Source organism: Phyllostomus discolor, chromosome 6, assembly GCF_004126475.2.
Source record: "Phyllostomus discolor isolate MPI-MPIP mPhyDis1 chromosome 6, mPhyDis1.pri.v3, whole genome shotgun sequence".
NCBI lineage: Eukaryota > Metazoa > Chordata > Mammalia > Chiroptera > Phyllostomidae > Phyllostomus > Phyllostomus discolor.
This window is the reverse complement of record NC_040908.2, coordinates 126,654,616-126,680,136: the sequence shown is the minus strand read 5'-3', so window position 1 is coordinate 126,680,136 and position 25,521 is coordinate 126,654,616. Positions and strand designations below refer to the sequence as shown.

At 43.5% G+C, this 25,521-nt stretch overlaps 1 protein-coding gene across 1 annotated transcript; it reads right to left on the bottom strand.

The window, feature by feature from the left end:
• Window positions 1-435: 435 nt before the first annotated feature.
• Window positions 436-25,281, bottom strand: OLFML1 (olfactomedin like 1). The gene is made up of 3 exons (XM_028514590.2): window positions 24,655-25,281; window positions 23,047-23,335; window positions 436-1,999 (listed from the first exon to the last, which is right to left on the bottom strand). The coding sequence occupies exons 1-3, from the start codon at window positions 24,778-24,780 to the stop codon at window positions 1,209-1,211; spliced, it is 1,206 nt and encodes a 401-aa protein (XP_028370391.1). The 5' UTR covers window positions 24,781-25,281; the 3' UTR covers window positions 436-1,208.
• Window positions 25,282-25,521: the final 240 nt, after the last annotated feature.

Genomic DNA, 25,521 nt, shown 5'->3' with positions numbered 1-25,521 from the left:
CACTGCTCAAAACAGTTTTTGAACTCCTTGATTTTGATGCTTTTTAATGCTTCTGCCATTTGTTTGTTTCACCTCTTCCACATTGGCAAAACATTTCCCTTCGAGATCTTGTTTCATCTGGAGAAACAAAAAAAAAGTCCCTTGGGGTGAGATAGGGTGAATAGGGAGGGTGGGGCACCATGGTCATGCCATCTTAGGTCAAAAAACTGCTGAATACTCAGTGTGGTGTGGGCCAGTGTGCTGATAAATCACTCATCATGAAATAGATAAACCCATTGACAGGGTCTTCAGAAAAATTCCCTGAAGCCAAACATAGCCTCTAACAACAACGCCAATTGGTACACTGATACAGATGGATTCCTAGAACATCTACCTAGTGGGGTGAAGCATGTACTACAAGGGGCCAGCCCTCCAGAAGATAATTCCTGTTTTGGGGGGGTCCTCCCTTGTATTTGATGCTTCCTTGGGCAATGAAAAAATGATGGGATTTGCAGTATTTAGCTCTAACTTTTATTTTGTAGCTATGTTACTTTGAATGGCTCACCTAAGCTTGCCTCATCTCTAAAATGGCAACTACAAAGATTTGCTCCACATACAAGACTAAGGTAAGAATTAAGTGATGTAACATAGGTACAAACACTTCATGCCTGGAAAGTGGTTTTCAAATGTTAATGTAGTTACCTTATTATTATACCTATCTAGCTTGATGGAGAGGCAGAGCTAGGGAAAATTGAGATTAAACATCAATAAAAAATAGTACTTTACTTGGGGAGTAAAAATAGAAGAATATCAAAAGGCATTTGTAAAAGAGGAAAGAGTTTGAGCAAAGGCCAGAGGAGAGAAACGCCAGGAGTAGTAGGGGTGACCCACATTTCTAACTGCTTGGAGGGGTGGGGTGGGTGGAGTTAGAGTAAATGCTAGTAAAAGAAAAGGCTGGAAGTAAGCTGGATCAGAATGCAGAAGGCTTTGAGTGCCAGGAGGTTTGGATGGGTTAGAATTTGTTGAAATTTCTGAATGACAGACTCTCATTCAAGCTCTTGGAAGGTCTCTAAGGCAGTAACATCAGGGAGAATACACATGCATTTTGACTTCTGGACCTTATCACTGTATGTGATTAGAGGGATACAATATTGTAAAAGGGGCTGTGGCATTTATGTCCTCAAGAGCAGCTTCCAGGGCCAAGGCCTCTCCCTCCTGGAAGTAATGCATTACTTTAGAGGCTGCTTTCTCTTTGTCTGGAGCTTGTAAATGATCTGGTTTCCATCATTCCAGGCATAGAGCTGCTTATCTCTGGCATTGTAATGGATCATGGAGTGACTTCTTGGCCGCCTGGGAAAGAACAAGTTGGGCAGATCTTCCTCTCTGATAGTGCCTCGTGGGTCATAGACACAGGTGATGCGATGCAGGCCATGGCCACCAGAACTATAGACCACGTAAAGAACCCCACACAAGAGGAACGCAGCTTCGGCATCCTGGCTTCCACATGGAGTGTCCCATGAGTGTTCCACTCCCAGTGTGCCAGGCTCAATTTTGGTGAGAACCAAATGGCCATGGATGCCTGGCCCTGAGTGGATGGCCCAGAGCCCATGCTCATCCACAGCCAAGTCAATGTAAGTTGATGGGGAGTGCTGGTAGACCAGTGCTCGGCCTGCTCCTCCCGGGAGCAGCATTCGGTCTTCCACAGTCCTCTTCTGCAGATTGTATTTGATTATCTCATTGGGAGTCCCTTGGTTATGAAAAAATAGGAAGCCTTGGTAAATCACTTGGCCTGTTCCCTGCCAGGAATGTGTTAAGATGAGCTTCCGGGGGCCTGGCTTGGTACTATCCTCCATGAGCGCCCGCATGTTTGCAAATTCCCAAACAGTGTTGTTTCTGGATCCAATTAAGAGATAAACCTTGGGAGAGTTGCTGACAGCATCTTTCATCCAAGAGCCATGTGTGTCCACAGTCTTCTTCACTATTTTCAGAGACTTTATGCCTGTTAGCATGTTGTCACAGCCTGGCCAAACAGGAGAAAAGGGAGGTTACTTTACAAACATGAGGTGTCTGCTTTTCCTACAGATGGTTTTCTACCCCCTTTAATGTCTAGAATGAAGTTATCACATATAGATCAATGACAATTTATGGTATGATTCAAGAATCAAAGAATTAAATCACCAAACAGATCTCTGCTAAGTGAGTGGCTGCACACCTAGAAGAGTCAGCCTGTTACTCATCAGGACAGCTATTTGCTGTCAGAGGCCCTGTTCAGGCAGGGGTGTCCAACCTTTTGGCATCTCTGGGCCACACTGGAAGAAGAGTTGTCTTAGGCCACATATTAAATACACTGTGACACATAATCACACACACACAAAATCTCATAATGTTGTAAGTAAATTTACGATTTTGTGTTGGGCTGCATTCATAGCCATCCTGGGCTGCATGTGGTCCCTGGGCCAGGGGTTGGACACCCCTGCCTGGAGCGCTTTGAGGTTGACACAGGTGTAACTTAGGTGTGAAGCTGCCTATTTCAACTCCACTTGCCAAGATTTTATTGTGTATCTAAATCTCTGTGTTCTTAGTGTGTAATGCTCCCAGAACAGTGCTAAATATTGAGGGTAAAAAACTATATTTCTGACACTGCCATGAAAAAAAAATCATGCCTCAGTTAGGATAAGAGACATTTGAAACAAAACCAAATCACCCCAAATAAGCCCAGCCTAGATCACAGATCTATTCAATCCCTCATTCAAACCCTCAATCACAGATCCATGAGAATAAATGATTATTGTTTTAAGTCACTCAGTTTGGGGGGTATTTGTTCCACAGTATTTTAGAAGCAACAGATCTCTTTTCTACTCTATGCAAAATCTCTCTCTGTCTCTCTCTGTGTCCCTCTCTGTCTCTCTCTCTCTCTCTGTGTATATACATGCACATACAGGATGGGGCAAAAGCAGGTTTACAATTGTGAGTGCGTGAGACACAAGCATTTATTCTTACATTATTATTTATTAATTGTTGTATTATTTTCCATACAAACAACTTTTTCATACATATGTATTTTCCATATAATACAAAAGTAGGTTTTCCAGATAAACCTACTTTTGCCCCACCATATATTATATAAAATCAACCCTATACCTTCAGGAGATCATCTTCTGGTGAAGGATTCTGGCCCTTAAACTACTATAGCATCATAAGAGCTCTATTCATCCATTTGTTTATTTATTCATGAATGTATTCATGCATTTAGTCAGTAGACATTGGATACCTACAAAGGCAAGATACTGACCCAGGTGTTATGAGCTGGGGGTGCAATGGGCTGAGGTACAATGATAAATTAGGATTGGTTCTTGCTTACTATTACTAACTAGAATATAAAGCTTAATGTGAAATTTCTTGCACAAGAAGAACAGAGAACAGAGATGTCATTTGAGGCAGAGGTTAACCTTCATTTGAATTGGCCCTTGAAGGATGACATTCTGAGATAGTGGGAAGAACATTCCTGACAGTTAAAAAAAAACATATCTGGGAAAGTCCTCCAAGATTAGTATTAATAAGGTAACATCAAATTTAAACCCATACCAACTAAGTACTTGATACTGCCTCAAATTAAATGCATAAATCAAAGCAGTACAATAGATTGAAACCAGCTCTGTGCCTGGAATCTCAAGGGTGGGGCTAAGGAAGATGGATTTTATTCTACTGGCACATAGGGAGCTACTGCAGATTTTGAGCAAGAGTGAGCAATGGTCAAGGCTGTTCAACAAGATTAATTAAGTTGGCAGTCATGTATGCTGGGTACACGAGAGAGGCAAAAATCAGGGAAACCAATTAGAAGAATATTTCAAAAGTTCAAACAGGATGATTAGGGCATAAACTACATTGAGGAAGATGAAATGAAAAGAGAGGTTCATATTTTCCTAGCTCCTCCTTGCCACTTCCACTATTCAGACTATTATCCTTCCACTTTGATGCAAAAAACCTTCTGTCTTTGTATCTCATGCTATCAACTCCTTCTAGTCTAAATCATTGAGTATTTTCCAGGACACTCCCCCATATGTGTGAAGAGCCTCTGAGCACCTCAACTTCTTCAACTCCACAGCACCTTACTTTCAAACCGCTTCAGTAACCTTCTCCCGTGGTCATACTCTGGATCCCCCCACCCCCAGAGCTGCTCCATATTATCCATCTAAAACTCTAACATCCTACCTTCTGCAACAATAACATCTAATCCTTTCATTTCTCACTCCTTTGCTCTCACCTCTTCTGCTCTTCCATTTCCTCATGCCGCCCCATCCCTTGACCTCTACTCTCTCCCAGGCCATCAGCCCTCTCTTGGCGTCACTTCCTTTCCTATGCATCCTAGACCTCTGTAACAGCTCTCTAAGCAGCCCTATCACCTGCCAATCCCTAGTTATTCCACCATATTCACTCTACAAAATTCAGTTCAGACATCTGCCTCTGCTCTGAAGAGCTGTGTGTTGGTGGAGAAAACCTCACAATGGTGCATATTGGTACCACTACACATTAGGGGTCTCCAACCTCAGCTGAGCCCTAAACACAATACTGCTTTTCATGGTTAGCCCTTGCCTCCCCATCTTCCACATAGCAGCTATCTTTTCTTAATTGTATTTTTTCCATTACCATTTATCCCCTTTATACCCTCTCCCACTTCCGCTGACCTTCCTCCCCACTATAATCACCATATAACAGCTATCTTATTGATAAATCCCCCCTATGACCACCCCATCATTCCTTTCAAAACAACAGATTAACGCTTTGAAAAATAAACACCATTAGACATGAACTCCCTTCACTTCCTTTCTCTCACTTACAAACTTTTCTCTAGTTGTTCCTACCCTTGTTACCCTCCCACATGTCTCAGAAGAGGCCATGTCATTCCTCCTGTCCAAGACTAATATATTCACTGTGCTCTGGCCTTGCCCTTTCCTAGTTTTTCCTAGACCTCCTTGATGATTAACACCTTCCTGTTATCTTGACTTTTTCCTTCACTACAAGTACTTTAGCTTATAAACATCTTGCCTGCATTAAAAACAATTCTCCCTCAATAGGCACCCTCTTCTGGTTACTTCACTAGATTATCTTACAGAATAGCCTGTACTCTCTGTACCTACTTCCTCACCTCCCATTCTTTCATGTCACCATAACTTCACAGAAACCCTTCATAATGTTCCCAGGCACTTCCCAGCTGAAAAATCAGACCTTTTATGTCTATATCCTATTTGACCTTTCTGAAGCATGACATCATGATCAGTTCCTCCTTTCTGAAGATTTCTTTCTCCTTGAGCTTTGTGTCACCACTGTCTCTGTGTGCCTACTTGTCTTTTCTCTGTCTGCTCCTGGCAGAGACAATGTCTGTATGTGTTCATCAAATGCCACTTCATTTTCCTCATCCCTAGTTACATATTTGCAGCTTCCTTGTTTTTAGGCTGCACCCACTGACTGGCGTTCTGTCCAGCAAGATGTGGACAGAAGTGGTGTAAGCCATTTCCACCTGGCCCTAAACATGTTATTTTCCAGAAGACCTTAGAGTCTTAGAATTTTGGGTCAAGATGAGTTCTACTGATCATTTCAGGAAAACTGGGTCATCAGTTCTAATTAAGGACTTGACGTTGGGACTGCTCTGTTAGGCAGTCTATTGTGAGGTGAGTGATGTCATGGAAACAGGGAGTCCTGGTCTTTCTAGAGAGCATGAAGAATCCTGTGGTCTCCCTGAAATCCTGATGAGGTCTGTACTGTGGACAGGAGAAGATGGTCTGAACAAGAGCATGGAACTCTATGGGACTCCCTCACTGACTAGAGGGTGAGGTGGTAGCATGATAGACTTGTATAACCATCTCTTAAGAAAAATGGGGTCTCCTGAAGTCCTTCCATAGGCTTTGGTATAAAAAGCTGGATGTGACAGTAGGTTGTCATTTTCTGCTTAATAAATGCTTGGGTTCTATAGGCCAACTGGAGGTTGTCTAGAGCTAGAGGACAAAAAACAGGTGAAGGGAGAGAAACTGGACACAAGAAAGAAAGGTGCACAGAGAAGTCCCACAGTACAGGTTCTGAGGTAAGTAAGAATTTTAAGCAAACTATTTGTTACTGTCAGATGTTTGGGTAAAAATTCTACCATACTTCCTTAATCAAATCATCATCCTCCATTATCATACTTTCTCTTTCCTTAAGCCTCCATCATTCCCTTCTTGCTCTCATGAAGTTCTTGCCTCTTATTTTACTGCAAAAATAGGAGCAATCTGAGAACTACATCTCTTACCTAAGTTACTGCAATAGACTCCCACATGGTGACCACACCTCCATTCTTGACCCCCATTGTCCATTTCCAGCCAAAGGGAGTTTTGTAAAACTGTAAGTCACATCATGTCACATGTCTGCTCAAAACTCACAAGTGACTTCCCATCTCACGGAGAGTAATGCTCAAGGTTTTGCCTTCAGGGGCATTTGTGAGCTATTCCCCTCACTGCCTCTCTTATCTTGTCTCCTACAACTCTACTGCCTTGTTCATTTTGTTCAGCCACACTGGCCTCCTTACTGTTCCTCAAATTGTGTCAAGCTCTCTCCTGCCTCAGAAAGTAGACACTTTTTGTTCCCTCTGCTTGCAACTTAGCTATCTTCCCCGAGACATCTACATGACTTCCTCTCTTGCTTCCTTTACAGCTGTTCTCAAATGTTCCCTGATCATTGAAGCTTTTTCTGACAACCTGATAAAAAAAATGGCAACCTTTTCTCTAGCTCTCCATACATAGCCCCTTTGCTCTAGTTAATTTTTCTCAAGAGTGCTTCTTATCTTCTATCTGACCTATCATACATTAATGTTTACATTTATTGCTTGACTGCCATCAATAGAGTGTAAACTCCATAAGGACAGGAGCTTTGTCTTACTGCCCATTCATCACTGCATGTCTTGCCCCTTGGATAGCAACTAACACATTGGCCACTATTTACTGAAGGAAGGGATGAACAAATAAATGAATGAATGAATTTACCGACCACCAAATCTACCAATTGCACCTAAACCCATACTTTCTGTCTTCCCTCCTACTCAGTACATTTTCAGTGGATCTAATCCCCTCTCTACTACTCAAGGATTTAGCACCTAAAATTATCTCCCCACCCCTATGACAATAGTCCCCCCTCCCTATTAGATCATTCCCCTCAGTAAACAGAACTTTTAGTGTGGCTCCATTTCTCTGCTCCACTTTACAATAAAACCCCTTAAAAGAGGACTTCCAGCTCTAGCTGGCGTAGCTCAGTGGATTGAGCGTGGGCTGAGAACCAAAGTGTCCCAGGTTCGATTCCCAGCCAGGGTACATGCCTGGGTTGCAGGCCATAACCCCCAGCAACCGCACATTGATGTTTCTCTCTCTCTCTCTCTATTTCTCTCCCTTCCCTCTCTAAAAAATAAATAAATAAAATCTTTAAAAAAAAAAAAGAGGACTTCCTTCACTTCACCTCCAATTATCTTCTCAGCTACTTTAAACTTCAGTTCATCAGTGATCTGAAGTTCCCTGCCCACCCCACTGAATCAGTTCTTGTCAAGGTTGTCAGTTGACAAGCTTCACATTGACAAATCCAAGGGTCAATTCTCAGTCTTCAACCTACTCAAATTCTCAGCAAAATTTCATTACTTGACCACCATCTCCCACTTGAAACTCCTTCTTTTCTTGACTTTGGAGCACCCCTCCTTTTGTTTGTCCTCCCATCTTTCTGGATTTCTTTCTTGGCATCCATGGCTGGTTCTTCCTCATCTTCTACCTTTAAGTGCTCTGTCCTCATATCTCTTCTTTTCTTTATCTGCCATCACTTCCCAAGTCACCTTGTTTTATCTCATGGCTCTGAATTCCATATGAATTCTAAATAACAATGAATTCCAAATTTGTATCTGGAATAATATCCTATTTTGATGTCTACTTAGTCTCAGACGCATTTATTCAACTGCCTATTCAATGTCCCTACTTGGATATCTTTCCATTTACCCTGTCTAAAGTAGAACCCCTGCTTTTATGCCACAAATTTCCTTTATTTTATTCTTCCCATTTCTGGCAAGAACCATCAAACAAGTTTCTTTTCTAGAAGTCATGGTTCATTTCTTTTCCTCCATTTCCCCACCACCAGCAAGTTCTGATAGTAAAGCTTATCTTTAAGATATGATGTTAAATATTAATTAAAATGCTCAAATGCATCTCTCTCCCCATCTTCCCACCTCCTCTTCCTTTGTATTCCTTGAATATTCTCCTCCTAGATCATGAAAATAGTCTCTAACTTCTCTTCCTGATTTTACTCTTGTTTAACTACAGTATCTTCTCCACAAGACAGTAGGAGTGATTTGCTTAAAAGCATGAATTATGTGACCGACTTACTAAATCCTCTCTCCTGTCACTTTTACAAGAACATTCTAACCCTTGACCCTGTCCTAAAGCAGCAGTCTCCAACCTTCTTGGCACCAGGGACCAGTTTTCCCACTGGCGGGAGTGGGGCGGGGGGGGGGGCAGGGGCAGGAGGCAGAGCTCAGGCTGGAGGTGGGAGGCTCACACAAGCTTCCTTCATGGTTCGGTTCCTAACAGGTCACTGATTGGGACTGGTCTGTGGCCTGGGGATTGGGGAACACTGTCTTAAAGGACCTATGTGATGTGGCTGCTGCCTATTTCTGGGACTTCATCATCTACTCATCTCCCCCTTGCTCAGTGCTTTGGGACTGCATTGGCTTTCTTGCTATTCTGGGAGGATGTCAAATTTGTTTCTGCTTCAGGGCTCTTGCATTTGCAATTCTTTCTGCCCGGAATGATGTTTTTCTTGATCCTTCCACAGTCTGTTCCTACTCATCTTTCAAGTCACAGTTTCAATATCATCTCTTTAAGAAGCTTCCGGAGACTACTGCATCTAAATTTAAGATGATGTTCTATAGCCTATAGCATCTTTTCCTATTTTCTTGAGATCAGTTATCACATTCTGTAATTATGTTATCTGTTTTATTTATTAGCTTACTGCCCTTCTCCCCACTACACTGCAAGCTCCACAAAAGCAGGGCCTTTGTCTTAGTGTTTACTATGGTACCCTACTGCCCAACTCAGCGTTTAATGGGTTCAATAACTATCTATTGAATTAATGAGGAAAATCACTTCATTCAAATAGATGTTTTTCTAGGATCTATTCTAGTGCTGCATATCCGGAACTGTGATCATAAGTCCTGTCTTAAGTAAATACTATTTGTAAAGTACTTTAAAGCTTTTAAGATACTTTCAAATCCATTATTTCATTTAAAAATCTGACACAAGGTTCTCATCAAAGGAACCTCTGGTAGGAGTAGAGACAAGGAGCAACCTTAGGTGGGAAAGCCAGGTCCCAGGGACGTCAGTCCTTTCAGTGGCCACGTTGTCACTGTGTGCTCCCAGATGACCAGAGAACTTGCCCGGCCCCCAGTGTGGCCAAAGCCTGACTTTGGGACAGAGCTGTAGGAGTCTCTCAGCCATCAGTTGCTACTCTGCCCCCCAGCTGATATATTTGCCAGCTTTAGGGGTTGCTTCCCTGTGGCCTCTGGGTCATCTTGGTCCCAGCCGGCCTGCATTAGAGGAAGCCAACCCCCAGAGGAAGGCAGGGAAGCCTGGGCTAGCTGGGAACCTATGCACTCGATGAGGAGCCAATGGGGGATCCTCAGCCACACTGAGCTCAGGGGGCTGCAGGCTGTGGCGTGGAGGAGGAGTAGACTTCTATTGACCAGAGCCCCTCCCTGCCAGACCCCAGTTTTTCAGTTTTACAAGCTCATGTTGTCTTATGTAAATGGTCTGTTCCTCCCATATTCTCTGGTGCTCACAGGGTGTGAATGAATGAGGGTTAAAGCCTGCATCACAGATACCTTTAATGGGGAAGAAGAGAAATATTAGAGAAGTTTAGAAACTGTCCCCTATTGAAAAGCACAAAGGCTTGAGAAGTTAATAAATATCTATAAATACATACAATGTGCCTAGTACTGTGATAGGTACTTTATTTAGAATAATGTATCCAATTCTTCCAATAAGCCCAAGTGGTAGATATTTTAATCTCTTTTTCCCAAGTGAAAAAAAACTAAAACTTGGATAAGTTACTTGGATAAGTTTCTTGGATATGCCACAGAGCTATGGGCCCTTGGGCTCAATCTGAGCCAGGAGGCAGGACCAGCCAGGACATCTCCAGCCAGCCCCAGGGACATGGTAGAAGGGTGTGTGGGGGGGGGGGGGGGGGGGAAGGAATGGAGAGTAGGTGAGTCTGGATATGCCAGGGGAGGGGTGGGTGAGGGCAGTAGCCTCCCTGGGACCTATTCACAGGGCAATGATACCTGCCTGGTCAAGGAAGCACCCAGCCTGCCCATCCTTCTGGGAGGAAAGTCTGCAGGCTTGCAGCACAGCTGAGAGGGATTATGTCTAAGAGCAAGGCACGTTCAATGTCTCACCCATAAGAAAATGTTCATTTAAAATGCAGAAGTACAAGTTGGCAGTTACAAACTAGTCACAGGGATGTAACATACAGCATAGGGAATATAATCAATAATGTAACAACTATATATGGCACCAGGTGGGTACTGGACTTATCAAGGGGATCACCTCATAAGGCTTAGGAATGTCTAACCACTATGCTGTACACCTAAAACTAATATAATTCTGGGTGTTAACTGTAATTGAGAAATTTAAAAAAAAATACATCAGAAACTAGCACAGAAATCTGTTCTCCTTCTATGCCTCCATGCTAATGCAGAGTCCCTGGAGAAACAGCAAAACAAAGAGAGTGTTGATGGATGAATTAGATCAGGGAAAGAGTTCTGGGGGAAAAAAGAACAGTTTTCCCCATGTGCTTGCTCCCTCTGTTCTCCTATCCCGTCCTTGGTAGATGGAGCCCACGACACAATCAGAGCCCTGAGGGGTCTGAACTCGGTCTTGGGTTCTCTCTGTGTCTCCCTGAAAGTCCCTTGTCAATCAGCCTTAGCTGAGCTTTTCCAGCAGTAGAAGGAGGGGTTTAGGCTGGATGCTGTCTATAGTTTTTTTCAGGGCATATAGTTTATGATTTTTATACATTCCTCTTTGTGGAATTTGGGGAGAATATACTTCCAGTGTTTGAGTGAAAGGGTAGGTCGAGACTCTGCTGTGCTGCCCTTGAGAAGAGATAATTAGCTGCAGGAAAAGGAAGGATAGGAAATAAATGTAAAACCTTTGAGTCCAGCCAAGATGCAAATTATTTAACAGAGACAATGACATGTAAGGTTCTACCTGCAAACCAAAGAATGAAACGCTGTCCTTTCTCCCTCAGGCAGAATTGCAGACGAGCAATTAGGATAGAATTTGGCCCAAGCCCTCACAGTGAATTCATATACGAAGATCACTTATTTGAATTTTTAAAAAATACTTTCCCCCTTATTTAATGACAACACTCTCCAGACCTGGTGAGACTTGTCCTTCCACAGGGAAGTGACTCAGTAGGAGTTGTTTTAGGACATTAGTCTGGATGTTGGTAGAGAACGGACTGGGGGCAGTGGTGGGGGAGGAGTCACGGAAGGACAGGTGGAGCATCTGTAAGTATAATCCGGATGAGAGGTATCTAAATAACAATGACATAGGACAAGGAGTATAGATTCAAGAAACAGAAAAAGAGAAGTCAGGTCTTAATAATGATTAGATCGGAGGGAACAGGGTAATAAACCAAACTCAAGGACAGGGTGACAGATTGTGTGAGATAGTGACAGGGAAGGGAGGACTTGTTTGCTTGGGAAGAAGAGGGCTGCACTTATTAAAAAGGAGAGAATTGCTATAAAACCATAAACATTTTGACTGCTTCCTGAAAACCTGTTATCAAACTTGACTTTTTCAAGCACCTGAATTGTATTCCTGTTAATAAACAGTTGTTAATGCCCATCAAATGACAGGTGTGATGTTAGAAACTGGGATGAGGAAGATGACAGCTTTGGGGTGACTAGTCAATTACACTGCTTCAAGCAGTTACAGTGACATTGTCAACGTGAACTTACTTGTTCTAGAAATTAGGGCCATTTCATGCTTTTCCCCCACAGAATAAGTTCCAGATATCTCAGCATGGCACTCAAGGTCCTTCATCTGACTTCTTTTGTCACTTCCCCACCACACTAGACAAGTCACTAGTCACCATACTTGCTGTGGCCTCTCAGAAGTTTTAGACTTTGCCTGGACTTGCCCTCAGCTCACCTTTGCCACCTTGGGCTACATCTATTTGTCCTTGAACCCAAACTCGCAGACCCCCGCAGGGCAGTTGGTTGTGCCTCCTGTGTCCAAGGCATTCTGTGCAGCCCTTTCTCTTCCAGGGCGTCCATCATACCGACTTGGAATTGCTTATTCACTTTGTCTCCTTGCAAGCACTTCAGGCAGAGACCGTGTCTTATTTGTGTTTTTATCCACAGTGCCTGGGACACAATACATATCTCTCTCCTATTCAGTCTTAGCACCCAAATTCTGGAATTAATTCAATTCAGACAGCACAGCATTAGTTAGTGTCTAAATCTGCCACCCCAGCTCCTGCGATGCCAACTTAGAAATAAAATTCATTTGAATAGCAAGAGGTGTGTGTGGACATAAGCAGGTCTTATTGCATGATCTGAGTGCCTGGGTGATAGGAAATGGGTCTCAGTGCGCCACAGGGGGTGGCTTTGCAGGGCTGTGAACCCAGGGCTTAAACAAGGCCTGGAATACAATAAACGCCCTAGGTGTTGGTGAGTTATAAGAACTCTTTGGTAAATCCACATTAGAGGCTTTTCTAGGTGCCCAGCACTAAATTCAAAGTATTCCATGGCACCCAGTACAGAGCCCTGACAGCTTCTCTTTATTGGTGATTAGCATAGATTATGAGGAAGAAAAGTTGCTTGCATGGCTGCGTGTTGCTCGACAGCCCTGAGTTGAGAACCCATGCGGGAGCACGGAAACTGAAAGTGGTGCCATCTGAGTCCTGCCTGCTTCCGCCCTGGGGCCCCAGAGCTGGAGCCCACACAGCCGACCTCCTTCGCATGCCTCTTCTGGAAGAGGCCCGCTCTTCATAACTCCTTACCTTAACTGATTTTCCTCCAGAGTGTTTACTATCCCCTACCTGACAGGTTATACGTTTGTCTTTAACACCTTTACTGTTTGACTCCCCTCAACAGAAAGTAAACCCCAGGAGGGCAGGGCTTTGGCTAACTTGTTATACTCACTGCTGTATGTCTTGTATTAGAACGCCATCTGCCACATGTTGCAATTTCTATATTTTAAGGATGAATAAGGTAAATATTAACAGATATAACTTCAATTCAAAGAAACTCTTTATGGTTCTGATAACTTCTAAAATGTAAAGGGTCCCAAGACTGAAAGTTGGAGGATACTGTCCGAGAGCATCCAGGCTGGTGCACGCTGATGGGAAGTGATGCACGGGAGGGGGCCGTGCTCTGGGGAATGTCTGATCACACGGCTCCTGCTCATACCAAATACCTGACAGTTGCAACATTTAAGCATTACAAGAATTATATTATGATTATAATTATGCTTTTATTTATTTTTCATTTAAAAACTGAGCTTTTTCTTTTTTTTTTTGCATAGTGTTTTTTCCTCCTGTAATCAAAGAGTAAACTAAAAAGGATAGAAATGTCCTCAATTTCTAGTTATGGTACTGACATTCTCCCATTTGCCTTATTAGAAAACAAGGTCATTTTGACATTCACCAGGGATTCTTCCTGTGAGATCAATCTGATTTCATTCTGTTCTTGCCATCCTTTCTCAAAGTCTAGGGCCTGCTCTCCTGAACCTGAACTTTACAGTAGTCTTCTCACTTGGTTCTTTGATCTCCTCTCAAAACCATCAATCACACCAATGCCCGATTCACTGCTCTCATGGAGAAGTTTGTAAACTTAAAAACTCATCTTGATTACTGCCTGTTGGCAGAGTGTCAAGACCAAAAGCCTTGTAAATGCTACTAGAGGTTCCAGGGGAAGGGTGGGCTCTGGAGCCAGACATGGAACTTGCTCTGGGCAAAAAAAATTGGTAAAAGTGACCACATCTTGGTGTGCCCGTGCCCCCTCTCTGAAACGTCTGTCTCTACCATGAGAACAAGCCCAGGCTCACCTTCTCAAATATTAGAGATCACGTGGAGCTCCAAGCCATCCCTGCTGAAGCCATCCTCAACCAACCATCCCTAGGCAATGTGCCACTAGGAAACACAGACGAGAGTGGCCAAGCCTGGCCCAGACCAACAGGGCTATCCAGCTGCCCTGTAGACTCCTGAGAAATAACAAGTGATTTTTGTTTTGACTGGTCACTTTCAGAGTGTTTTGTTATGCAGCATCATTGTGGCAACAGGTAACTGGCTCGGGGGATGGTGAAGGGATGGTGAGCAGAGATGAAGGCTGAGATGAATCTAGTGTGTCTCAGGGGTGATGGATGCTCTGGATGCAGCAGGGAAGTGGGAGGAACATGAACTGCATGAAACACTCTGAGCCACAGTTTCTTCATCTGAAAAGAAGTCATAATGGTCTCTATACAGCAGGGTTGTCATGGGCTTGGAAAAAATAACAGATAAAAAGTACTTAATGCAATCTCTGGAAAATATGAATAGTTTCTTCCACTATCTAATAAACTACTCAAGGTAAAAAGTACTGATTTCTACTCTGTTCCATGCACTACAATAGACTTGGGGAACACAGCATGAATAATGCAGGCATGCACAGGGTATATTTCATGTTTTCAGAATAGCAGATCAGACCCAGCATAGAGCACAGATGGAGAAAGAAAGCAATGGTAAAAGACGAAGACAAAATGTTCAAAGTTGCTGTATTCAGGTTGGCTTGCTATGTACTTTTACAATAAAAGTAAATACAATAAATATAGTATATACAATATTCAGTTTTTATTTAATCAGTAGGTATTACTTTCATAGAGAATAACGTGACAAATTGTTTAAAGAAAGCTAAGTCAGGTTGTAAGGGCTTTCTTTATGTTATTTTATGGGGTTTGCTTTAGTTTGTAGGTTGTGGTTGCCATCAAAGTTGATAAGGCAATGATGAAGTAACTCTAGCAAGATAATACTGATGGCAGTATAGGAGGAAGCCAGCTCTGGACCAGCAAGAGCCTGGAAGCCAGAAGATCAGTTAGGAGGCTCTTACAGTCATCAAGAGCAGGGATGATGATGAGAGAGTGGTACAGATGGAAAGATTACATTTAAGAGGTATTCAGAAGGAAGAATCTACTTGATATGGTACCTGGTCAGATAAGGGCAAAAGAGATGCCCCTGAGATTTCTAGCACAGGAAAATGTGTGCAACTCTTCTGCTAACGAAGAACACCAGAGGAAAGCGAAGGAGTGTTGTTTAACAGTAAATGAAGAAAAGTCAAGAGTTAAAAATAAGGAAGGTGGGGGAAGAAAATTGACCCTTCTAGAACAGGTTTTAAAGGAATAATTTAAACCAAGCTGTTTGGGAGTAGGACTCATCATCAAATAGCAACCAAGAGGATTGACATGGTATTCCTAATATAGAGAGATCTGATCAGATCACTGGGGAGGAGCAGGGAGGGGCTGTAGGAGGAGGTTGCCCAAGGCAATGATAAATGGTCTAGGATGGGATTGGCCGAGAAGCTGAATACCTCTACAGCCCATGGAATTATGGGCCAGAAGGTTTAAGATAAGAAGAGGGCAGAGACTGTCTCTCAGTCTCGATTCCTCAAGAATGCCTGTTTGATCATGCTACAGCTTCTTGTGTTTTCCAAAGGATGATAATTTGGATAGGTTTTGGATAGGAGAAGAAACTCCAGGTGCAGCCTAGGATTGGGCTGGCCTGGGAGAGGGTGGCAGGGTTATTCTTCTTTGGGTGCCCTAGAGGGGATGAGGTCTGAGGCAGAAGCCTGCCATTCTTCCAAAATTGTGTAGCTTTTGTATCTTATGTTGTTTTAGTCTGTAAACTAACCCTACAGAAATAATATAATTAAAAACCAACAGGCGGAATGATAGGAGAACTCAGATGTTAAAGAGTTTAGCCTTAATGGATAGGCTTAAGTGACTAATACATGTGGGAAGTCATTATTCCAAAATTGTGTAGCTTTTGAATAAAGACTCCTTTCCTTTATTGCCAAAGCTTTTCTTCCCGAATTTTGCCTAGAGGGCGGCGGCGAGCAGCAGGACCCCATTTGCTGTTCAGTAACATTCATATGTGTCCCTCAATAAAATCAGAAGCAGCTGAGCCTTGTGGGTGCAGACATCTAGTCTCAGAACAGAGGGCTCCCATCTTGAGTGCTTCAGTGGCAGGCCTGGAGATGACCTCTCTAGCCCTTATGTGCACACTCAACCTCCCCTACCACAGTCTGTTCTGTACACTGCGACCAGAATGACCCTCCAAAAACCTCCTTCTGAGTCCTGACACCCCCATGCTTACCACTATCAAACAGAACAGATGATGGGAGAGGTGTACTGTGGGAGCCAGCCTGCCTTAGTTTAAATCCCAGTTCTGGCACCAGTTAGCTCTGAGACCTTGGGGGCAATAATTGCTTATCATCTCAGTGCTTTGACTTCCTTCCCCATAGGTGGGGATAATTATAAAATCTATCTCACAGAGCTGTTGTGAGAATTAGATGATATAGCTCAATATAAAAAATGCTTAAAGAGTACCTGCTATACAGTATGCATTTAATAAATGCTAGCTACTATTATTTACATCATTTTCATTTCCCATAGCTTGAAAGTTTGACCTGATTTAGCGCAAAGGACCTGAGCTCTTGTCTGGTTCTTTCATCTCTGCTCCAAGACTGCCCCCTTCATCTGAGATCTACTCAACCCTAAGTCCAGTTAGGACTCTGTGCCTCCATTTACTGTTCCATTTGCTTAAAGGGCCCTTTTTTCTCCATTTGATTGGTTCTTTTTATTATTAAAACTGAGCTTGAGGGTTACTTTCTACCTTCCACAGTCTCCCCCATCTCCACAGCAACTCTGGCCTTGCTTAATTACTTAATGCCTGCCCCTTGGGCTTCTGTGCCACCTCTATCAGAACAGTCACATTCCGGCTGTTGCCCTATTTGCTGAGGTGGCTACCTCACCTGGCAGTGAGCTCTTTGAGGACAAGGTGTTGTATTGCACTATTCAATGTTCCATCTCTAATACCAGGCACAATGCCAACATATATCTGTACTTCAGTTAGATATTTGTTGAATGAATGAATAAATGAGTGAGTCATAGAGAGAATAAATAGATGTTCACTGAATCTGGAGCCAAAGCCATCGGCTTGGGGACCTTCTGTTAGTATCTGTAGTGTTGAGAATGGAGGTATCCTCACAGACCACAGGCCTTCCAGATGGATGGACAGAAGAAGTGCTGTGTACACGGGCCTTTCTGGATGCAGCACAGTGACCTAATATACTCTCCGGGAGACAGCACAGGATAAGCTGCACACGTACGTCCAGTGCTGCTGGCCCCACAGAGGCAGCAATTTCTGGGTGAAGAGCCTGTGTGTGTGAGAGCACTCTCACACTCCTCTGCTCACACTCATGTATATACTCTCAATCTCCTCCTTTGTGGTCAATATATCTGTTGCAAATTAGAGTTACACATCTTAATGTTTCTTTCCATTCATCGCAAACTAACTGGCCCTGGGACTTGGCTCACAGATATGTTTTATTTGGCTTCCAGTGGGGTTTTTGTTTGCTTACTTGTTTTGATTTTGATTTTGTTTTTAACGGCTTTGAATATGAGGCACACACATTTATACTACCTGAATGGATCCCAGAGGTATTTAAATTTACAGCAAAAGACTTTCTTCTTTCAAAGAAGATCTAACAAAAGATATGAATTATTTAATTCAGCAGGGAGAGGGTTACTTGAGGTAACTTGTGCCCACCCTTGTAATAAAAGGAGTTGGACTAAAACAGGAAATAATATAAAACCTTTTATAATGCCTTGTTTTGACTGCCTGGAGAATTTTCCTTTACAAGCTATTTACAAGAGGTTAATACTCTTATCCACACAAGAATGCAGCCAAGTGGAACTGGCTGAAGACTTTTGGTTGGGTATCTGAGGCAACGTGCTTTGCCATAAACTGCCAACTGCAATGCAAAATCTCTTTGTACTAATAAGAGTTAAATAATCAAAGACTTGGAATGATTTCCAAATGTAAGTTAGATTGTATTCAATTAACTTTCACTCACTGAATTCTAAAGTGTGTGTTTTTGGTTTTGTCTGGCCACATGTGCACATACACATGTATAAGAATGTGTAGCAGAGGAAGAGAAAGAGGAAGGGAGAGGGGGAGAAAGAGAAATAGAGCGTTTGTTAAGGTTAAGATTCTCAAAATTTTATATAACCCCTAAACATCCCCGGGATGTACTCAGGTAGCACTCATGAGAACATCTTCGGGGATCTTTTCTAAATAAAGGTTGAAGACCAGGAACTGCTCTATGGGGAATGGCTTCATTACAGAGCAACTCGATCTTATTATCCCCAGTCTCTGGTCCTTCAGAGTTGCCCAAGAAACATTTCCAGAATAAATAAGAACCATTTAGACTGATGTTAGGATTTTCTTGAAATCTCTTGAGATACAAGATTGAATTTTTCCAAGGAAGTTGTATTGTCCTGTCCCTACAGATTTTCTGGAAAAAAAAAAAAAAAAAAAAAAGCCAAGAATGTATCTATGAACAAAACCCTGTGATGTGACCTCTGGTGATTCTTCCCCAGCCCATAATCCCAAGGTGTCTTCAGACTTCAGTCTCAGAAACTTTAGTGTAAATTCCATAGCTGGCTTAGTCCCTGCAGTCTAAGATTAGAAGATAGGAAGATCAAAGACTTATAGGAAGAAGGTGGGTCCGGTTTTATTTATTTATTTCTTAGAAAGAGGAGAGTGGAGGGAGAAAGGAAGGGAGGGAAATATCTGATGTGCTATAGATACATGGATCGGTTGTTTCCCACATGCCCCCAATGCCTGCAACCCAAGCATGTGCCCTGACCAGCAATGGAACCTGTTCACAGGCCAGCGCTCAGTTCAATGAGCCATACCAGCCAGGATGGTAGGCAAAAGTCTATTAAGACAATTCCCAAGATTCCCACCATCTAGTGGGCATGCCCTACATCAGGGGTGTCAAACTCATTTTCACTGGGGGCCACATCAGCCTTGTGGTTGCCTTCAAAGGGCCGAATGTAATTTCAACTCCTTAATAGTTAAGGAGTAGTTACATTTATACAGTCCTAAAACTATTTCAGCCCTTTGAAGGCAACTGCAACACTGATGTGGCCCCCGGTGAAAATGGATTTGACATCCTTGCCCTACACAATCCCCTTCCCTTCAGTGAGGGCAGGACCTGGCAATATGATAGGATTATAGTATAAGATAAAGCTGAAGGGATTTTGCAGACACAATTAAGGTGCCAAATCACTTGATTTTGAGTTAATCAAAAGGAAGATTATTATGGGTGGGACTGTCTTACATCAGATAAACTCTTAAAAGAGGGACTGGGTACTTCCTGAAGACAGGCCCTCTCCTCCTGGCCTTGAAGCAGCAACTAGCCATGTTGTGAGCTGCCCACAGAAAGGGTAGCCTCCAGAAGCTGAGGGCCCCAGTCCTACACCCAGAAAAAGTTGTGGTAATTCTGCCAACAACCTCCGTGAGCCTGGAAAAAAGCCCTGAGCCCCCTGTGAGAACAAAGCCCAGCCAGCACCTTGATTGTTCCCTCCTGCGACCTTGAAGAAAGGCTCTGGGCTGTGTCTGGACTCCTGACCCCAGAAACTCTGAGAGAATAAATGTGTATTGCTTTAAGCTGCTAAATCAGTGGCAATTTGTTACACGGCATTAGAAAACCAAGATAGGCATAGTTACTAACAGAAATGGCAAAAAAGAAAAAGAAAAAAGTGAAGGGTGGGCACAGTATATAAAATACAAAACAGTGTAAGGTAGGGGAATAAACTGGCATTCCAAAGTCTATGTTTGGGCAGAGAACCTCTGAAAATAATAGGCCAAGGAACACTAATCACACAGTTGTGATTGTTTATACGTTTTCCTTTCCCTAAACTGGGCTCTTTTATAGACAATTTTTATAGCTTCCTCAATGGGAGGCCCTGAGCCAGACCCTGGGAATACAGAAGTAGGGATGTGATAGGCTCGTAGTCTGGTTGAGCAGTCAACTACACATAGACACGTATTGTTGAAAGTACTAGCACTCCCTTGGAGGACTGAGTGAGGTGCTACAGGAGTTCTGCGGGCCAAACTGCCTGGAGTCTCATGCCTCTGCCCCTCCCTACCACCAACAAGTCTTCCCGGAGAATCCACAGCATTTCTGAGTCATAAAGGGGGAAAACAATATTTGTATTTTCAATTGCAACTGCATTGGATAAATTATAGGAACCTAAGAAGCTGGACATGAGCTTGGGCCACTTTGTGAGAGGTCTTCTCTATATAAGACTAGTGCAGATTCTAATGGACTTTTTTATTGTTGATGATAATGGATAGTGAATGATAAAAAAAAAATTCTACTCAGAGGAGAAATGTGATCCATTTTGTGTGGTGGGAAGCCCTGCGTGACAGCAGTTGGATTGTAGGAGGCAAAACCAGAGTAAAGAAGCAGTAAGAGAGCTAGTTCAGGACATAGTGTGTTCAACTCTCTCCTCTGTCCCCACTGTGTATGTAGACAGGGCCCATCCAATAGAGGGGGGAAACATGGCTGTTAATCATAAACCGAGTCACCAAATGAGGGCCCCAGAGGCAACAGGCATGAAAGGAGCAATCTCTGGAAAGCTGAAAGAGAAGTTTTCACTCACCACGGAACCAGGAGAGAGAATATTTCAGCCTCCAGTGTCTGAGGGATGAGGTAGAGGATGAGAGTTGAATAAGCAGCAAGTCCAGACTCAGGACCCTTGCTGCGCATAAGGTGTAGTGGCAAGGGGCAACTTCAAGGCCTGAGGGGCTCAGGATATTCAGGGACCAGGAGCAGCTCAGGGATCCAATTCAGTACAACTGTTCAGGGTTGGAGTCCCGCCTGATCCCTGGCACAAAAGTTCAGGCACATTCTAGCTCAGGCCACATTAGCACCCAATCTTACCCATTGGCATTTTGGGCAGCCTCTGTTCATGCTCTGCTGGCTCATCCTTACCCTTTCCCCCTTTCCCTCATCCCATGCTTAGGCCCAGTTTTTCCCTTTCAGAGGACAGTTCATCTCAAGGCAGTGTCAGAGCCAAAAAGGATTACTCATTTGACCACCTGGATCAACTGCTTCCTATTACAGATAAGACACCCTCCTCTCTGTCTTCTGACTCTGAGATAACATGTTATCTTTTCTTTCAAAGCCTAATAGCCCCACTGTCTGTGCTGAGAACCTTCCATGCATTCATTCATTTGTTCTCTTAGTTATTCACTAACAAAGAGTTGTTGAACATTAACACTATTGTAGGCACTGGCACCCAACACTGATATGAAATGCTGGATGTAGGCTCTCATTGAGATGATGTTCTAGATGTGGAGGCAGAAAATAAGCAGTGAGCAAATAAACGATCTAGAAGATTTCAGAGTAGTAAGTGCTCTCCCCCAAGATAGTAGAGTAATAAGAGCTCCAAAACTCCTCTTGGGTCTCCTGTCTCAACATCCTGGATGCATCCTTCTCACTCTCTTTTCACTTTTTTTTTTAAAGATTTTATTTATTTATTTTTAGGGAGGGAAGGGAGGGAGATAGAAAGAGAGAGAAACATCAATGTGCGGTTGCTGGGGGTTATGGCCTGTAACCCAGGAATGTACCCTGGCTGGGAATCGAACCTGGAACACTTTGATTCCCAGCCCGTGCTCAATCCACTGAGCTATGCCAGCCAGGGCTTCTCTTTTCACTTTTAATTATCAGTCACTGAGCCATGTGGATTCCAACTTTCAGTGACTTTCAAACCCATCTGTTCTCCATCTCACTGACACTTAATGCGGGCACCATCAATCACTGTTGCCCAAATTACTGCAGCATTCCCCTGACAGGCCTCTCTCTAGCCTTGCCTTCTTCCTTCATGTCGTGTCACTGCTTAAAATTGCTCAGTGGTTTCTGTAGTTTCTCAAGTCAAATTCAACCCCCTTAGCATGCAAGGTCTTTCATTATCTGGATCCTACTGAACTCTTCAATCTTACTTCCGCATTCACCTGTCCCGTACAGGGCCACTTGGCCATTTCTGCAGATCTGTGTGGGAAAGTGGACAATCCCTCATACCTGTGACATGTGCCCTCTGCACATTCTTCTCTGATTTCTTTGTTCAAAACTCACATCACAAGTCCCCTCATTTAGGAAGAATCATGAAGGTCTTATGCAGGTTACATTGAGAAGGTGTGTGACACCCTTAGCACAATGATGGCATTCAGCTTCCATCTTACTTCCCTAATGGGGTTTCTCACACTTGGGGCACACACACTTGGCCTATAAATAAAGTTTTCCCATTTGCAATAAAACCATCTCATAATACAGGCTGTTGGGGGAACTGTGTCCCTCATGGTTTTAACAAAATGGACTCATGTGTAGGACATTTTCCTTTTTTTTAATGTTTTGTTGCTTGCTACTTGTTATTTTAATTTGAGCACCTAAACATTATTCTTAATGGCCTGGAAGTCATTCTGATGCATCACGAGATAGGAGGCGAATCCCCTAGATATCACCATCCCAACAGCACACACAATAATCATTCACTGCAGACCCCGACCCTGAGGGATGCCCAGCACATTGGCAGCCTCTCCCTACTCCCAGAGCTCTAGGAGAATCCACCAACCTGTCCCTCTCCCTGGAAGGATCTATAACCACATGCCTCCATCAAACCAAGGTCTATCAGGAGATGCCCTACCTGGGCTGACCTCTGACACTGTAGCCCTGACCTTCCATGGGGCCCTTAGGAATGCCATGTGAAAGAAAAAGCTGCTTTCTAAGAACGGGTTTTCCTCTGGACACCTGCTCCCTGCTAAGGCTGCCCCACCCCCAGCATAGCACACAAGGGTGCACATGCAGCTATTACTCTCACACTCAGTCAGCACCCCCCACGATGTCTGCACCTCTGAGTGACAGTCCCTAGGACAGTGTAAAAGACACAGCTCTCTTACTTGCATTCAGCAGAGTCTGGATCTTTTTCTCTTCTTCAGCTTCTTGGACTAGCTTTTCTGCCAGCATCTTGTCCTCTGATTCTACGCACAAGTCAGCTTCTCGCAGGTACTCTAGGTAGTCAATCTCCCGTTGGGCACGTTCAACCCTCAGTGCCAGGTTGTCCACTGCACTCTTATATTCACTCGTGTGGGTCTGACATTGCCCCAGCATAATGGATATGTTTTTCGAGAACTCGCGGAAGTCTTGAATGTATGCCCTCGTTGCTTGGGTACATTTTTGCAGTCCTTGCTTCAGTCAGAAAATAAATTCCCAAATTACTACTAGTTATTGAAGTTACCCAAGTAACATAAATAGCTATTGTTCATAGAAAAAAGATTTTTAAAATACAAATAATCAGAAAGGGGGAAATAAAAATCACCCCCTTATTTTCTTAATTCAAAGTACTATTGACACTTTAAGGAATCAATTTTTAACTTTTTTGTGCATTTAGTCATAGATATATAAACGTATATCTTAAAATGTTGGGCAAGTGGGTGCTACATGTAGTGGTTGAGTATAATTCCAGCACTTTCAAGAGGTGAGAGTGGGGAGGAGGTGTCTGAGGAGAGAGCAAGTGAAGAAGCAGCATGAGGCCAGTGGCCTGGGGACATTCCATCCGCAGCCGCCTCCAGACTCCAGCCTGTTGTCCTGACAACATTAGGAAATGTGCTGGGCTTGCTCTGTGGAATTATTTAATCCTGACTGTAACTAGATGAGCAAATAATTTGGACTTTAAGATTTTTCGGAAAAACATTGAAAATAAATATTGGAGATAAGAATGTCTTTGAAAGAAGATAATTTATCATTTAACTTGTGCAAAAGCAGGGCAATTAAGTATGAAATAGTCAATGTCAAGACCAGGGCTATGTCAAAGGCTAGGTAGGTCAGAGTGTTACATTTGTCCCTGGGAGCCTCGTCATGCTGCAAAAATGTTGGGTTTTGCAAAGTTTAATGACGTGGTGGCTGCAACATATGGAGAAGAGGGCCCAGATACTTTCTCTCTGCCTAACATTGCTGAAATCTGCTCATTTCTAAATCTGAACCCAGTTTGGCAAAGGAATCTATAACAGCTTCTTGGCACAACAGTGTTATGACTTGTTACCATGACCTAATGGTTTATCATGAAAAGACAAGAGGAAAAGCTAAAATTAGCTATTATCCTGATATTGTGAAAATGAAGAAAAAATGACCCCCAACTTCAATTTTCATATTTTAAAAGTAGAGCTATTGAATAATAACATTTGGACAGTTCCCAGTGTGCCAGGCCATGTTCTAACAGAATAATTTATTAAATCTTCAGAATAGCTTTATGAGGTACATTCCATTATCATCCCCATTTTACAGAGAAAACCGCACAGAGGCAGGCCCTGCTCCAGGTCGGGGAGTGGTGCAGTCCGGACTCTGGTGCTGTAAACCACTAGAGCATAAAAAGTTTCAAGTGTAACTTTAGCAATGTATTTATCATTTACTATCTGGGAAAACAAACCCAAGTAGATAGGGAAGCGTGGGTAAGATAAGGCGACTTCCGGGAGGCATGTTCCCATATCAGGTGCACAGATGCCACCTACCTCCATGACTCGAAAGCGCTGGTAGATGTAGTGCACCATGCCTGGGTCCTGAGCACACTGTGGCGGGGGCAGAAAAGCTGAGAGGAGCAGAACCAGGAAAGCGGAAGCTCGCCGAAGGGCCAGCATCGTCCTGCAAACCACCCACAGGTGGACTCTCCTATGCTGTGCCTCTCCAAGAAGAGTCAAGGGTCCAGGTGGTGGCTTCCCGGTTTCAAGCCGCTGCTGTGAAAATCCTCTAAAAACAGCCGGAAAGCAAAGTTTGCTTGTTATTCCACCAGATGTGTGACCTCACTTTGAAAGCTGGTGATCAAGTCCAGCTGTTGGCAAGCCGGTCCCTGGAGGCCCTGCAGGCTGACTTGGGGTAGAGAGCTTCCTGGGTCCAGCATCTGTTGACATCACCCTTGACACACACAGACCCTCCCCAGCCTAGTGGCTGCACCCTGCTTCTAGGCCTAGGTGAATGTGCATCGGGGTGAGTGCAGGAAGGGCTTCTCCCCTCTCCCAAACTTTTTCCTTTTGCTTTCCTTCCCATGGGGATTCTACAGTCCAATCCCAGCCCAGACCTAACACACACCACTCCCAACTTCTCAGAGTTGGAACTCAGCTTTGTTTCTGGTAAAAATTCCCAGGATCCTTTCCCAGAAGTCCTGTTGGGAGACCCCACCCCTCCTCCAGACTCTCTTTGCATTCCTGCAGCTCTTAAAGGCACAGCAAGGAAAAGAAGCTCTGATATACACAGGGCTGATTGCCCCTAGGGGACAGAGATACTATGGGCTGCAGGCCTGGCCACCCAGGCTGATAGCTAAAAAATCTGAGGATCGAGCACAGGGGAGTTTTATTAAGCAGCACAGCAACAATGATTAATAC